Genomic DNA, 17480 nt, shown 5'->3' with positions numbered 1-17480 from the left:
TGCAGAGGCAAGATGTAAAATACGGCACACACAAAATGTGTCACTTCCTTATAAGAGCAGAATTAATGGATGCTACAAAAAACAAATCAAAAAACACTATGAAAGATCTTTTCCCAGGAAGAATATGAGAATTCATTGGATTTAGACATGAGAAACAATGGGTTTTGATAATGAAAGTGCTCGCAAAAAGTAAACTAAGAAATGTGTTTTCGTGCTTCTTGGGGAACTTTTGTATTGGTGAACTTGTATTGTGTGAATAAGCACAACCTCTTAAGGACAAAGATGGGCTTTAGCACTTGAAATTCTCTTTGCTGGATGTTGCTGTCCTCTCATTTCTCAGTAGTAGGTATTTTTACACTCCAGCTACATTTCACACCAGTTCTTTAAGCACATCCCCAGCAAGGGAGATGGAAGAAGCAATTACTGCTTTGCCTGCAGCTGGAGAAACCCTTTACTGCTCACGTCACCTCCTCAGCTGTGGGTATTCACTCCAGGAAAACCTGCCTGAAGCTGTTGATGGTCTCTGTCCTTCCCTCCCAGGACCATGCAGATATTGAATGGAAGTTCGCGCGGACGAAGCTCTGGATGAGTTACTTCGATGAAGGTGCCACTCTGCCCCCTCCCTTCAACATTGTCCCCAGTCCTAAGTCAGTCTGGTACCTTTGCAAGTGGATCCACAACCAGCTGTGCCCAGGTGATGACTCTGACAACGAACAGAAGAGGCATGAAAACCTCAAAACGTTCACAGTAAGGAGCTCGTGGGTTTGTACTTCATTTTTTGAGGGTGTTGTGAGTGGCGGTCTGAAAAATAAAATCTAGACACGATCCCAGTTTGGGGAAACTGGAATATTTTATTGAACACGAGAACACAATTTAAAGGCATCTGGGGATGGACATGTTAATGAAGGGGACAACCTATGTTAATTGGGGAGTTACACAAATTTTTACTGCAGTTTCCAAATAGTTAATTTTTCTTCTAGTAGGATTACATGGGGGATAGAGGGATTACAGGGGTTTAGAGATGATTTTAACAATCATCTCAAAAAGTCCTTTCTTAATTCTTCTTGGAGCCAGGTTTATATCTCCGGGTTGCACATTAGCAGGTCTCAGGACAGGGGTCCAAACTTCTTGAATCACGAGGTGTTTGCCAGCCTTGTTTTCCTTTTGCTGAAACCTGGGTTTGGGCTCCCACAGTTGTGCATGTTCAGGATCATGAGGGCCACTGCTCTGCTGGGGCAGCAGACAGCTGCTGGATCATGACTTGCTAAGTGCCATTAGGAGCTCTAAAGCCTGGAGCAGACAGGTAACACACCCGTGTCTTTCTCCTTCCAGGAACGTCACGCTGACAACCTGATTCAGAACCAACATTACCAGGTAAACTCCTGAGCACATACAGTTTTTACTCACTGTTCCTTTTTTCCTGCTCATTTTCTAATACTTCAATTCTTGCTTGCTTCTAGAATATATTTTGATAAGTGTAGGTCCTCTAAGAGGATTTTGCTTATCACAGATTAAAACATTTCCTCACTGGAGGTAGATGGTTCAGTAAATCTCTCCTTGCCTTTCAGCCCCCTTGAGCAGTGAAAAACCTGCCAGGTATCAATCTGGCTGCTGAAGTGAAGGTGACATCCCTGTTGCCCTTTCAATTAAAACTGTTTCTGTGCATTTTTACACTCTTGAATTGTTCCTCTCCTGCTCTTTTTTGTAAAGCATCCCTAACTCAAACAGTGGTTGGGATTTTCTTTTGTTTTGGACGGCTCAGAAAGAAGGAATGGTTCCTTCGTTGAATCTTGCTGGTTTTGTTTATTCTCAGCCTGCCTGTCATCAAGGACTCATTAGAGCCAACCTACAAATGGATGAAACTTTATTAAAAACACCAGCTTCAGACCTTGAATTCAGTGGGATGTATTATGCCAGCATGCTAGAAGGAAAAAAAATTCTGCAGAATGTTAGTTGGTACATTAGGCTCTACTGCCAAAAGACATTAGTAATTTGTCTTACTTAAGACATCTCCTACCTTTTGAAGAGTACTTTTATCTGAAGTTGATCGTTAACATAATTAGTCACCTTTGACAACAGATGCTTTCTGACATCAGAGCACAGCTGATGGGTAGCAACAGTGGGATTTCTTAAAAACCTCCCAGCAAAACCATCTTCGTGTTTGGTGTTGCTCAGACTTGCTATCCCTGTTTATGAAGTGGGGGAAATGAAGGGCAAGTTTGTCCATGGAACATACACAGAGAGCCTTGGTGAATGTTGGCTGGCACAGGTAAATGTTCAAGCTCAAAGTACCACTTTGCCTCAGTAAAGCCATCAGGGAGGTACATGAACAGAGCAAAATGGAGCTCATCCAACCAAAAACATGGAGTGCAGCCAACATCCCAGGTAACAGAGGGGACTGAGAGCCCTTGGAGAAGTCACCTGAGGGTGTGATTCAGTCCTTCCAGTACTGCCCACTGACACTGCAGCCACCTTGAAGGGAGTTTCTGACCTGCCTTTAGGGAAAACAGAGGCAGCTGGCAGATGTGGTTTGAGGTGAATGTCCACTGCACCATGGGGTCCTGGCTGCTTTTCCCGTCATTTGTTGCCAACATACCCTCCTTGGCTTTCAAAGACTTTATATAAACATCTTCAGATGCCAAATTTAGCTGTCAGGATACAAAAAATATACACACGAGATTGGTAATTGTAAAAACTTTCAGCAGCTGAGATCAAATGGTTTGAGCACATCGAAGAACATCAACAATTTTTCTCGACAATTTTTACATATACAAATCCCAGGACAAAACATCTGCTTAACCTGTAGCCAACAACTGAGCATCCAAGATGGAAGGTATATCAACCTTTCCCAAGGTTTGCTCTGTTTAAAAGGAAGCATTCTGTTTCTAATGGTGAGTGATTTTGGTTTTAGCCAGCAGAGCCAGGACAGCTGCTGTTTGTAAGAGCTCAGGGAAATACAGTAAGAACAGTTTGGGCTGAGCCACAGCAGTTGAATCACTTGGATTGTTTCCTGTTCCAGGAAGTGATAAGAAATCTTGTGAAAAGATATGTTGCAGCAATGATAAGGACTTCCAAAACCAACGAAGGCTTAACTGAAGAAAATTTCAAGGTAATTTATTATTCCTCAATAATAATTTATTATATTAATTCAAATAGCCACTTGCAGAGTTTGCACTAAATTGTTAAGATGATTTGTAATGTGTGGAAATAGGATTATGACTGGAGCTGGGAATATATCTAATAGGCATGTGGAGGATTTTGAGCAGAGAATATTATTGAGTGTCTTCTCATATGATCACCTCCCAGATTTTAATATACAATATATCAAAAAAGTGTCAGAAGAGGGTAGGAATGAAGTATGTGATTTGTGTCAACATCACGTTCCTAATCCTAATGCAGACAGAGCCAAAGAATGAGTTGGGCTTAATGAATATTAACACTCATTAACAAAATTCAAGTTGGGCCTATCAGCTAAACAGGATTCCTGCCACATTTCTGCATTTCAGCAGCCTTCCCTCTTCTATAACTATGTCTTATTTGACATTTTGGGGGATCAGGGGTGGGCAGAGGAGGTGGATCAATGAGACAAAGTCACCCCAGCCTTTGGTGACAAAGACCTTGTGAGGTCTCCAATTCCCTGGCTTACCAAGACATTTTTGTTTGTGTTCTTGTAAGCGTGGTTTGATATCAGCCACTGACACAACTGATCAGCTCTCCCAGGAGAACGGGACCATTCATGTCAGATAAAGCTGCTGAGAGTAACTCGTTTCTCCTCATGCCCTAGGAATTAAAACAGGACATCTCAAGTTTTCGCTACGAGGTTCTTGACCTCTTAGGAAACAGAAAGCCCCAGAGGAGGAGTTATTCTACCAGCAGCACAGAGGTGTCCCAGAAGGATGAAACAAATGAGGATGGTGCTGGAGAAAAATCCAGAGCCAAGAGCGTGTCTTTCAATGTAGCCAACAAAAAAAAGGACTTCAATGTATCTGCTCTGATTAAAACCATGTCTGGGATCGATATTGTGGAAGAGAAGCCAAAAAGCAACGGGATCAGTAAACGCTCCTTTGTCCGGAACGGAAACAGAGTTCAGAGACTCTCCAGCTCCAAGAAGGAATCCTTCAAGAGACTGGGCCTGCTCTTCTCCAAGATGAATGGACATGTACCTGAACCCAATTCAGAACCCATGTACACTATTTCAGATGGGATTATTCAGCCACACTACATGTGGAAAGACATTAAATATTCTCAGATTGACAGAGAGAGAGAAGAGAATTGTTCCAGAAGTGAAATTAACCTCAATGAGGTGGCCTACAGTGGGAACACAAGACTCACAGGACAGAGCAAGGAATGTCCTGTGGTTTGTGCCAGCTCCCTTCACTGTGCTTCCAGTATTTGTTCCTCTAATTCCAAACTTATAGACTCGTCAGAGGATGTGTTTGATTCCTGGGGAGAGGCCTGTGACTTGTTCATAAACCAGTGGAAAGATGGACAGGAGGATCACGTTACCACTCGGCTCTAAGTAAAACTATCTTAACACTCACTGGAAAACCTACCCAAGAATTGGTAATTGTTTGCTCTCATCTGATTCAGCATTACGGTTCCCTTTCTGTCCACAGGTGAAAAAAAAGTGTAAACACACCAATGTTAGCCTATTTTATAACCATCTGCACATTTTTTAATTTATTTTTTTACACTCGCTGATACTATACTAAAGGTTTCACCATTTATAAGGTCACTATAAACCACAGGAATCCCTTCAGATGTAGTCTTAGTCTTCAAACCCCACAGACTTCAGATGCACTGGTGGCTGAGGAAAGGATTTCCCCAGTGGTCCCATCATCATTCCACCACGGGTGGGTTTCACTGCTACCCAACACCATTGGCTCTCTGTCCTGCTCAGTTTTCCTCACCAACACAACCAGCTGCTGAGCAGGAGGATGAGAATCACATTTAAAATCTTTTTAGAAAGGGTTTCAACTTATAGCCAGTTTTTTGTTTCCTTTAAGCAATATGACTTCTGATTCTTTTGGCTGTGCGTGGTTTTTAAGGTCATTATATTAATATTGTAAATTGTTATTGAATATGAGACCCCCTTTGGTCATCCAGCCGGAACATGTTATTATTTGCCTAATTTGCCTTTTAGGGAGCAGAAAGACCTTCCAGTTAGGCTGACAGTGGGAACCAGCACCTGGCTTTGCTACCAACTTCTGTGTAGATGAACTGACCCCAAATCTGCTTGAAATACAAACCTACGTGTAGTTTGGCTGAACCAAAACCCAGCTCTAAGCCTTGCCCTTGTTTTGCAATTCCTAATCTTATTTCCACCACTGCATTCACTTTTTGCTGTATCTCTGACGGATGTCAGGCTTCAGGGAGAAAACCATCCTCCCGGTGTATGGCAAGTGCTGAGAGGGATCATCTTCCCTGGGCCCCTGAGCTGCATTTCTGAAAAGCAGCCTAAGTAGTAGTGGCTCAAACTGCATCAGCAGCGTGGAATGGCTCTGCAGCTCCTTGTCTAAGGTGCAGCAAAAAGGAGTGTGACAGTAGGGTAGTATCTTTTATCTCCCCAGTTGTGGTAGTGTCTGGACAGGGCTTACCACTGTCACTGCTTTAGTTCCAAGGAGCATCAGAGCAGGGGGAAGACAATCTCATCAAGGGCAAAATGGTTGAATTCTTAACAGTGATTTTTAGGTTTGTTTTTTTTTGTTGTTTTATTTTTAACAATATGATACTTGAACTTTCTTCTGCAGTGTTGCTAAGAAACACTTACCACCACTTCAGAGCTGTTTTAGTCAGCTGCTTTCTTGGAGGAACCAAGTCCTGACGAGGAGCTCAGGAATGGTTTTGTTCCTGCCCTCGTGCAGGGCTGTGTTCCCAGGAGAGGTTATGGGAGCTGCAGCATTTCCCAAGGGCGGCTGCCAAAAATCACCTCATCTGTGAACTGAGCTGTGAATTGCCTTTGGAAAAGCATAATGCTGGAAAATCTACTCCTGCCATTGCAGTGGGTCAGATTTCACCAGCAAGGGGCACTGGCAGCTCTGGTGGCAGCATGGAGGATCGGGAGGGGAGGGATAAGGGTTGCTGGGACACCTGCAGCTGGATACTGCCCAGGTTTTAAACCTGGCTCCCTTCTTTTGTGAAGGAAAACCACTTTGTTGGGTTTTTCCTTTGGGCACCTGTGCCCAACAGAGCACAGAAATCAAGCAGAAATGTGAATGATGCAGCCAGTTCCTGAAGCAGAGCTGCAGGTGCCAACACACTGGACTCATGGAAGTTTCCAATATAGACCTCAAAATACAATACAGCCCTGGTGTCAAGAAAAATCAGCAACTAGGAGCAGAGACTCAAAAATGTTTCTGTATTCCTGGAGTAAAATGACCCCAGTCTTGTTAACAGCAGGCAGTGTAAAACCCAAAATATTTAAGCCTCTAGATGTGTTAGCTAAAGGCAGAGTGAAAGGCATTTTGTACCAACAGATTTCAGGCTTTCATGCTAATTGCAGGGTTAGAGTTGTCTTTGAAAACTGCATCTCCTCTTCCTTCATGGAAGGCTGAGCAAAGTGACATTGGTGCTACACAAGGAGACTTGCAAAATTCAAGGGTCAGGAACAGCTTGGTGATCATTCTGTGAGGAAATCCAGCACTCCTGTCTCTTAGAAGCAAATCCATCAATGCAGGAAAGCTGCAGTGAGAACCCACCAAAAGTAACAGAGCAGCTCACACTTAAAGCCCCACAGTTCAATAAACCAAACCGAGCACATTTCTGTAAAGATGAACATTAGCAGGAGCTGCTGCAGGGGCATGAAAGAAAGGGTTTGAATCCTTTGATGCCTCACTTAACCACCCTGCAAGTGTGTGAAGTCTACTTGATATGGGGCCAGCAAATATTGTTGGTATTTCCCGTGTAAGGAGTAAGAATGAGAACAATTCAAGTACAGTAATGCAGATTACATCAAATGGGCTAGAGGCTGTGCCAGAAACAGAGTTTGTGTCCTTGGACAGTGGAAAGTCTTAAGAACAAGCACACTGCTACTGGTGATGATGATATAGTGTCATTTAAACGCAGCACTGCATTAGCAGGTACAGTCAACAAAATGAAACGTAATTAACTCTGCAGCGCTGCCCCCAAAAATGTAAAAATCCCTTCCATGCAAACTGTGTGAGTCACGTTCTCCTGCTGTGGCCTGAAAGGGCAGGTGTCAGGAGGGATAAAACTGTCTGCAAAACCCCTTGTAATGCTGTGCTAAAGGGGGAAGGTACATCACATGGCTGCTCAGCTGGGGCTCCCCCGGGGGGTTTGTTTCATGACTCAGATCCTTCCTTGCTCCCAGCTATGAGTGAGTCTGAGCTGACTTTAATTTAACACAAATATTTGATTTGGCTGTGATTAATGCATGTGTCCAGGAGTTTGCAAACTGTCAAATTGGTCCCCCAAAAGGCAAAATTCTCTGTGATTTCATCTATGCATCCCCATTGGTAGCAACAGACTTCAGAGCAGCTGATGAATTATTATTTTGCTGAAACAGGAGCTTCAGGGGAGGGAAATTGAAGTATCTTCTGCAAAACACATTTGATTGAAAAAACCAACCCGGGTTTTGGTTAATTCACTTGCAGTTACAGTATTTGAGATTTCACCAGCATTCTTCCATTTTCAATTGCTCAAAAAGAAAATACGCTTTAGTGAAAGTTATTCTCAGTGAACAACCACTGTGCTATCCCTGCAAGAAGCAGGGTAGGAGCCAATGGGACATTGAGTTTCTTCTGTGAGGAGTTAAACTTTTCCTTGGCTTGGGTTCAAGACACACAGCTGAGCTCTGACTGGTACACACTTGGCCTTTATTCTCTGGGCTTCAAGACTAATCCATAAATATATGCAAAGAATTTGGAATTAGGAATAATAAAGATCTCAACCACTTGCCCTTCCTTAGGTTTCTTGCTCTTGAAGTTGCATTTTTTCTCACCTCCCAGCCTGGTGTAATTTTCATTGGCTTTTTAAAGCAGCACATCTGCAAATGGTCATGGAATCATGGAGCTGTTTGGGTTGCAAGGGACTTTAAAGTTCTTTTGCCAACTCCCCTGCCATGGGCACGGACACCTTTCACTAGACCTGGTTGCTCTGAGCCCCATCCAACCTGGCCTTGAACGTTTCCAGGGATGGGGATCATCAGCAATTAAAAAGTTAACGAGCACCATCCAGGGTTAAGAATATCAAGCAGAATTGTGAGATGTTTGTACTCAGGTGAGAGATTATATAAATTGTTTCAGGAACAAGACATCAACTGGCATATCCCTGCAGATTACTTGGATAACTGCTTTGGTACATCCCTCACTCACTGGTATATATGTAAATACTCTGTAGCTGTACCTGTGTCCCCGCAGAGGAAGCAGGGGCAGAGGGCAGAGCCAGGAGGGAGCAGGGTTAGCTGAGCTCTGCTCCCCGCTCTGCCACGGACTCACCCGTGACCTTGGGCAAGTCACTCAGCCTCTCCAATGCCTCAGTTTCCCCATCTGTAAAATAGGGATAATAACACTTACCTACCTCGCAGGGGGGGTTAGTTCATTATTTATAAGCACTTTGAGATCTTCAAATTAAAGGCGCTATATACAGTAAGTAGTTAATATTCGTAGTGGTGGTATGTACTTTTATTTTCTTACAATTAATTCAGGTTAGGATTCAACTGTATGTCCGTTAGGATAGTTTTCCATGTAGGGAACTAGCATGGTTTCCCATGAAGGGAATTTAGGGGACTTCTGTAGTAGACAGAGAGCAGGGGCAGCATACCCTGGAAGCCTAAATTCTGACACCCTTGCTTTTGTTATTTAAGTCTCACCCTTAATGTCACCTTCCTGTATTTGTGTTTCACCCTTTTTCCGACAGTCCATGTAACATGATTTTTAGCAGAAACAGCCACTGTAAATATTAAAAATATTTAAATAAATATAATAATGTACAAATATAAACATAAACCCTTACCTTCTAAGGAGGTTTAAGTTGGTTGGTGCAACAGACTTCTACGCATGGGGAGGTTCCACAGGCCCAGCACTGATGCACATGCACACCAGGACACTGGAGCAGGGCTAGAGGAAAATTTCACCACATCACCATCTCCACAGCAGTCACTTTTCAATCTATCACTGGCAAGGGCAGCAAGTCACATGGGTGTGACTGGTGTCACTGGAGCAGGATGGCTCTGCTGCATGTTCTGCCCCAAGAGAGGGTAAAGGCAGCTCCTGGACCAGGTAGCAGAGTGTGGCCAACACAATGCTGCTGGAGGAACCATCCTGGACAGTAGGAGACTGTCTCCTGCATCCCTACAAAGGGGCTTTCCCCTCAGATTTCTCTGTACAATTTATTTTCTTCAGTGCTTACTCAGGATAAAGGTGTGAGGTTTGAGCAGCAGGAGCTCCAAAATTTGACAGGCAGAGTAAGGGCACTATGAGCATTTTAAGCTCCATTCCAGGAGCATGAGGAGTTGCAGGTGTGTGCACTGGCTATCTGGACATTACTAATGGTGTAAGATGTCCTACAAAGCAAAGATATCTGGACAGTTACTAATGGTATAAGCAAGGATCTGACTGCTGGGTTTTCTGGCACCTGCTGCTCTTACACCACTGAGTGTATGTTCTGCTTCCCTGGGGACTTCTCAGCTTTGCTTTGGTATTGCTACTTTTCTTTCCAAAAGGCCAAAATCCCAAAAAATAGCATATTTCAGTTAACCAGGAAGGGGTTCAGTTTTGGTTTAATTCCTGGTTGAGTTCTCCTTCAACAAGTTAACTCATCCTGTCCCTCAGACGTGTCTGTGAGAAAGCTCTGCACAGGCTCAGTGGCTGATCTCCAAAGAAACAGGAACCTCCTCCGACCTCTGTTGCAATTCCACACACAGAATGGCTGAAAATAAGCAAAAATATCTGAACCACCAGGGATGCCTAGAATTAATGAAAGTCGTTACTTAACTAAGAACTCCCTGGAGCTGTTTTTGGGGTGGATGGATTGCAAGGACCTCTCCTTCCCCAGAGGGACTCTCCGGGCCCTCCAGCACTGTACCCCAGCTGAGGCAGGTGAGATGGCTGGTCACACCTCCCCAGGTGTGCTGGAAGCATCAGACACTCTAATTCATGTAATGGTAAAATTAATTGGAATCAGTGAGACTACAGTGGATAATAAATCCACTCACTGGAGAAGCATCTAAAATAAACTGTTCCCAGTTTGCAGTGAATGTGTAACTTGAAAGAGCTATAAAGTCCCTCCCTTACTGGATTTTTCTGGAGGAGGTGGGGACCATGCTGGGCTAGCCACATCAGCATATTTCCCAAATATTTGTGATTTGATCAAATTTCATTTTCACACTCTTTCCCCATTTCAGGCCATTTCTACAAACAAGTAATTTCTATATTATTCACATAACTGCCTCCACCCAGACCAACTACTTTTTGTCTGATCCTTACCTTCCAAATGTTTGATAATATTTTGTGCTTCATGGAAATACTTTTACCTGCTCTGTTTTTCTCAAGGTGTGCAAAGCAAAACCAACCCCCAGCCACAACAGCAACAGCACCTCCTAACACAGCTCAAACCATTTGCAATTTTCACAGCCAGGCTGATCCTGCAGTTCCTTCCTTACAAACAGAATCCCAGAATGGTTTGGGTTGGAAGGGACCTCTGGAGATCACCCAGTCCAACCATCCTGCCAAGGCAGGGCCAATCTGACAGACCCTCCTCAAAAAATACTCACCAACTACAGGTGCCAGTGCAGCCCGTTCCCCCTGCCCACCATGCCCTCTGCCAGCATGGCTTGTTTTAGTTATTGGGGGGATTTTTTAATTTTTCTCTCCCATTTAAAGCATTTCCATCTCAGCAGTAACTCCTAAGCCAGAAGAGATGCTGTGCTTAGGACTAAGATGTGATCTGCCATGGAGCTGGCCTTTCAGCACGTTAGCTAACAGAACACTGTGATACCTTCAGCCAACAGAGCGAAATGCCTTTTGACTATAAATAGTTGTTTTGCAGCAAGGGGGGGCACTTTTTGGTCCAGCTATTTTTTGGGTATTGTACAGTTATTTAAAAAACTACTGAATGTGTCTATGAGGTGGGTCTGGGAACTAGAGGGCTATGGATCTTTGAGAAGCAAAAGACAGTAGCAGATGCTGAAGTACTCTGTTTTCTATCTGGTGAGCCCTAGAGACCGGGCTGACTCTAAAAACGGTTTTTTAAGCAATCAAATTTTAATATCAAATATTCATTTAAAAAAAAAACTACCACAGAAACGGCTTCACACCAGAGCATATTTTAAAATGCCATTTTACTTCACTGGATAAAAAAGGTGAGGCTTTTTTTTTCCCCCCTCTCCTTCTTCTTTAGTTTTGGTCAAAAACTAAAGTTTTTTCCAGGCAAAAGAGCTATTAGATGTAAGAATCTGTGTACGTAAAGACAGAGTGGCGACCTCAGCATTTGCCAGTTAAGTGGTAATAGCCACCTCTGGAGAAAAGGGGGAGAAAAGGGCAAGAGCAAAAAGCAAAAACAAATGCTTAGTTTTATGTACTTTTCTACTTGCATCTCTTCCATCTGTAGTGCAGAATCCATGTCATACCCTCGTATAACCTGTAAAAAATGAAACAATGTACATAATAGATAAAATTATTTATTTTATGTGTATTTTTAGCTTAACTGGAAACTGGAAAAAAAAAAAAAGCATTTAATTTTTTCCCAAAAATGTAAGCCTATTGAAAATCAAGGTGTTTCTACCTTTTCAAGATGTAACATTTCCAGCTGCCTATTGATAATAAACATTTATGAACAGCAACAGGTCTGACATTTTATAGTTTTTTTAAAAACATGTGCAGCACAGACTTCTCAAGGGCTCTCAGTGGTCAGAGGAGCACTTAAGGGCTCTCTATAGAGACTTTACTGGTATTTTCATTAAAAAAGGCATGACACAGTCCTGCTTACCTCCCGTGAAGTTGGTCACCCAAATTTGAGCAAGTGCTTATGGGCAAGAACTAGACAACACCTAGCTGGGGAAAAAAACCCCAAACAATCCCAAAATATTAATTATATCCTAGCTACAACAGAAAAGAGCAAACCACTACAAGTGTTGGTAAATAAAGTGCATTGCCTGAATGCAATTACTCCTGTACAAAGAAGTCTAAGTAAGTGTAATTTCATTTTAATTTCCTCCCCAAAGATATCCTTAGACCAGCACAACTACATGGGCCACACTGGAATATACAGCAATATAGCTAATAGCATAAGAGAGTCATTAAGCAACAACTTCTAACTGTATTAACATAATTTGCTTATGGAAAGCTGTCCTCCAAGCAAATCTCATTGAAGCAACTAGAGATACATTTCAAAAGGTTTCCATCAACAACCAGAGTCTTTTGGTCAAGCCTCCGGTGAAAGAAGAGTTTCCTCAAGCTAAACAATGGCAATATCCCTTTCCTTGGAATGCAGAAGATTCCTGCACAAGGGAGACAATGTTAACACACAGAGAAACAAACACTGCCCACAGCAAAAGCTGCAGCAGAGCCCAGGACCACAGTGATCTATGGCTACAGAATTTTAAACACCCACACAAAGACTAAAGGCTACCACCCTTTTTTTTAAATAGACAAGGACTTTCTGAAGGTAGATGGGCACATTCCCCCTCGCATCAGAAAGCCTGGAAGTTCAAAGTTAAAGCACTGTGAATCCTCAATTGTGCTTCCTATAGCAGAAACAGGGACTGAACTTCACATGACAATGGCTTCCCCCTGCTCTGTGTCCCTGCAGAGGCAGAACAGATGTGCTGCAGCACCAAACACCAGAGCTGACTGGGGATGTGGGAGACAGGGTGACTGAGCACTGGAACAGATTGCCCAGAGAGGTTGTGGAGTCTCTCTCACTGGAGATATTCCAGAACCCTCTGGATGCAATCCCGTGCAATGTGCTCTAGGATGACCCTGGCTGAGCAGGGAGGTGGGACCAGACAACCCACTGTGGTCCCTTCCATCCTGACCCATTCCATGAAGAAGCTTTGCAGTGTATTTCATCTCCTCTTATTTGCGTTTCCTGAAAAGTTATACAAATCACACGTTCACATAACGATCACAAACATCAAAATAAATATTTTTTTGCTTTCAACTATGACAAATATTAACAAAGTACTGGTTTTAAAAGAGTCAAAACCCACAGGTTTAGGTTTGATCGGAAAATGCAAATAGGGAGGGTAGGGAACAGGAAAAATACATAAAGGAGGGGGTAGAGGGAGTTAGATGGTCCATTAATTTCATCATTAGAGGATATTCCCCTTTCTCTTAAAAGACCCTTTTTTCCTCTAACACAACTAAGTCAAGCAGCTATCACAGCCACACTTACCTGGGGTAAACCCCAGCACCCCAAAGCTAGTGGCAAAATGTTCACCTGCCCCAGGGAGGGCAAGATTTACCATCTGTAATAAAAGTATTGCCATCAACTGAGCCTAACCCATAAAACCACCCGGTCACGCCTCAGGCATCTGTTCCTTGTGCTGCAGATCACCCCACTTGCAATCAGTGCCTGGTACGAGCTCTGAGCCTGTGGCTTGTACTGGCTGAACTATTTCCTATGTGCTGCAACTCACATTCAGCTGCCCGTGAAATCTGGTGAGCAGCAGTGACTTGATCTTGAGTAGCAGCTCCTACACACAGGCCTGCCCTCCAAAAATTAATCTCTGATCTTACTTCAAAGCTATAAAGTCCCGGTTCAACAGTTTCATTTTCCTCGTGAAAAATGCAGTTATACTTGGAAGTCTGGCTCTGGATTTGTATGTTGAATATCTTCTATAGATAATGCAGCCTTTGATGGTGTAATTTTATAAAATAAAAAGGTAGCCAGCAGCACTGCAGAGAGAAATGGAAGCTGGGACTGTAAAAAAGCCCAACTGAGCTAGAAAAACAACTTGCTGTAGTAATTGGTTTGGTTATGTGAGCAAGGGGAAAACAGCACACGAGCTCTAGCAAGCGATAACCCAGTGGGCAAATGCTGCTGGCAGGCAGAGTGGTCTGTCTCTACAGTATTTATAATCATTATCTTCAATAACAGATGGATTTTGCAATTCAAAAGACATCAGAAAAGCTGCCCAACAGCAGTGATGCAGTGGCTGTTAAGGCAGGACTGGTGCTGCTCTGGCTGCAGAGTGCAGGGCAGGGCAGGAGCAGTGGAGCAACACTCACAGCCCAACTGCAACGGGCACAGGGTGGGCATGGCCTTTGATGCAAGACCAGCACCTCTGCCAAAACATCAGGCTTTTACCCAACTGTGTGGTGAGTGGCGTTCAGGCAACACTGGCACTCTGGTGTCTGGCGTCACGGAGGCGAATGCAGTCGCACTGGAGTCTGCTCCTTCTGAGTGCAGCAAGACTTGCAGCACTTCAGAGATACTGAAATACTTAAAAAACCACAAGAAACTCACCCCCCAAAGCATAAGTACTGCTTTTCTTATCCTGCAGATTCAGAAGAATCCCAGAATCACTGAAGTTGGAAAAACCTCCAAGACCATCGAGTCCAACCTGTGCCCAATCCCCACCTCGTCCCCCAGCCCAGAGCAGTGAGTGCCACGTCCTGTCCTTCCTTGGACACCTCCAGGGGTGGGGACTCCACCATCTCCCTGGGCAGCCCCTTCCAATGTTTAATAATCCCTTCTGTGAAGAGACTCCTCCTGATGTCCAACCTGAGCCTTCCCTGGCCCAGCTCGAGGCCGTGTTCCTCATCCTCTTTTAAGGAAAAGGTTTGGATCTAAGGCTGGTTTTAACAGCCATGAAACCAGGAGTGCTCACATCTAAGGACAGCAGCCCATGGCACTGCCAGTTCATGGAGCCTTTCTGCACAGCCTTCAGGTGTTAATTTAATTTGAGCCCCTGTCTTTCATCTATAAAAACTCAGTGAAATAAAGGAGGTGGCAAGTAATTTGCAAGTAATGCAAATTTAGCTGCATGATTCTTCTGTCTCCCCTTTTCAAGGCTGAAAAGCCATCCACAAAAAATGCAGGAAAATTAAAAAAAAAAAACACATTCCAGGATCAAATCCTTGCTTTAAACATTTATTATTAGGCAACATGCTTCAAGAATCCCAATAAAGAATGAAAACAAAAATATAAAAACATTGATGTGAAGGAAAAAGATTGTTCCAAGTAGAAATCAATACTCATGGATTTTTTCATCCTTCTAATTAAAGGTAAAATATGGTTATGGCTTTAAGCTATATCCCAATACCCTGTTTCACAGCAATTCTGCTGGGCATGAAAAACCCAGAACATTGGTCTGGTACCAAACTGTAACAGCAACTATCAAATGTACACTAAACTAAACAGGTTTGGAAGACGACCAGGCTGACACTGGATTCCCCACAAAAAAAAAAAAAAAAGACTCTGATACCACATCTTGGGACACACAGACAAACACCCCCCCCCCCCCCCCCCCAAAAAAATCATCTCTCAAAGGAACCCCCAGAACTTGGTGTAATTTTGATGTGAATTATCTCACAGACTCTGAAAGGGCTGATCAGTCACTGGAACACTCAACCCTAAAACTAGGAGTACTGTTAGTAGAAGGATGCTGCAGCCAGAGCTGGCAAGCTCTAGCTGAGGAAATGACTGAAGTACAAAGCAGGTGAGCTGTGTTTTGGGTAGAACTGTGGCTTTTTTGGGAGCTGTTTCAGTTAAGTGATGCAGAGCTACTGTATTGCAACCCAACTCTGAAAAACAGTATTGAAATAAAACACTCCGGCATTCACCTTAATTTCTGTACCATTCTAAGCTCTTTTGTGGTTAATAAAAAGGTGGCATTTCCTGATTCAGGGAGAGCAGTCATCAACCAGCTCCAGGACACACTGCTAACTGTTCCCCACAGCCCACACTTGGTAGTTAAAAAAGTTGATTTTAAGGCTTAACAGCCCCAGTAAAAATATATATATCAAGTCAGAGATGCTGCTGTATATCAAATCCATAAATAAGACATATCTTATTATATCAATCAATGTAATTTTTATGTATATCAAAGTGGCCAACAAGGCCATGATAGCCCTGGCTAATGCTGAATAATCCAGGTCTTAGATGGGTAAGCAACACCATACCAAAATCAGGACTCTGTACCCAAATTATCAGTCGGTTTTCCTAATTTAAAAAAAAAAGTTGACTCTCAGAGATAAACTAATACTAGAAGATAAAACACCAACACTTTAATGTGATAACCATTTGTGTAGAAAAAAGCAAGGCTGTCTCAGGGATATAAGGAGGCATTATTCACAGCTAAAGCCTGAAAGTGGAAGATATTCCCTTCAATGCTTGACAGCAATTGTTTGAGATATGACAGCACACCTGTGACTGAGGTGCAAACACACTTCATGACTCCAGCATGGACACTGTACTTAAGTCTGTGCTGCTTTAAAGTTCATAAAATGCATACTGTGATATCTTCTCAAAAAATGTCCATGCAAGTCAAGTGCTCCTCCAGAGGCAGAAATACAAAGGCCACCAATTACTCCATAAATAATTTTGTGCGCATGTTTTGTTTTAAAAACAGCGGCTCATACTCAAATTAGCTATTCAGGGGTAATTTTCATCATGCTTTGACTTTTTACCTGGCTGCTCCATCTTGAAAAGCTGTCATTAAATTGCCAAGTTAAATGTACAGCAATTAGAAATCAGAGGACACAAACCAAAAGCTGGGTTTGCAACTCTCCCACTGAAGGGTTACATTATCTTAAGGAAGGGCAGGGAGGAGGGGAAAGTCTCAGGAGTTATATGGAAACAGTGTCAACTCCAAAAGCGCTTCATGAATTCAAGACAAAACTGTAAGGAGTCACTTTTCCCCTCGTTTTTTACTTAAAAGGGATACAGAAGGAAATATAATTCTTTCCCCTCCTAGTTCTGCAGTTAATCCCCTTTTCACCACCACTTAGCTATGCACAAGGGAAAATTTATTTAAAAAATAAATTAAGTTGATTTAAGTTTTGTGAAATGGCAATTGTGCCACTGTCTGCAGCTCCTGACTTCATCTCCTTATCCAGGGCAGGCTATGTTTGGATTTGGAAGACTCAAATCCCCTACAAGATGTGGCAGCCCTAGCTTTCAGAATCAGGCTCAGAGACTCAAATGCTGAGGTCATGTGCAAGTTAAGGCTGTTCTTCAGGGCCTCTGGCACTGAGCCAACACAACCTGCACTTGTGCCCGTGTTTGTTAAGCCAGGACAGGGCTACACGTTTTTATATCCTTTGTTCATAACTTACTGGCAAGGTAGGAAAAGCAGCGTCATTCTCTCCTTCAATCTCATAGAAAGTCAGAGTTTCTTCTGGCCCTTGAGGCTCCTCTCCATTCCCTGCCAGAAACCCATACTGACACTCCTTATTCTCACACTGCAGCTGACGGCGGCTACGGCTGTACGAGCTTCAAGAACAGGAAAGGAGGTTAACAATCACCACTGTCGACAGTTTCTGCTGGTTTCAGACAGTTTCTCATACTCACTTTAT

At 43.2% G+C, this 17480-nt stretch overlaps 1 protein-coding gene across 2 annotated transcripts in view; it reads left to right on the top strand.

Moving 5' to 3' along the window:
- The window catches only part of TRPC5 (transient receptor potential cation channel subfamily C member 5), a 102863-nt gene extending 91061 nt beyond the window's left edge, over positions 1-11802 (top strand). Inside the window, exons 8-12 of one of the 2 annotated variants that reach the window (XM_027696161.1) lie at positions 541-747; positions 1333-1374; positions 3020-3109; positions 3785-4563; positions 10512-11802. In XM_027696161.1, the coding sequence (XP_027551962.1) occupies positions 541-747; positions 1333-1374; positions 3020-3109; positions 3785-4519 (1074 nt within the window). In that variant the 3' untranslated portion in view covers positions 4520-4563; positions 10512-11802. Of the gene's footprint in view, positions 1-540; positions 748-1332; positions 1375-3019; positions 3110-3784 lie in introns of both variants that reach the window. The other variant, XM_027696160.1, reaches the window with a different exon arrangement.
- Positions 11803-17480: the final 5678 nt, after the last annotated feature.

Source organism: Neopelma chrysocephalum, unplaced genomic scaffold (assembly GCF_003984885.1).
Source record: "Neopelma chrysocephalum unplaced genomic scaffold, ASM398488v2 Primary Assembly neopelma1_105, whole genome shotgun sequence".
In the NCBI taxonomy this organism is placed as follows: Eukaryota; Metazoa; Chordata; class Aves; order Passeriformes; family Pipridae; genus Neopelma; species Neopelma chrysocephalum.
The sequence above is the reverse complement of the archived record's forward strand: the minus strand, read 5'-3'. Positions and strand labels throughout refer to the sequence as shown.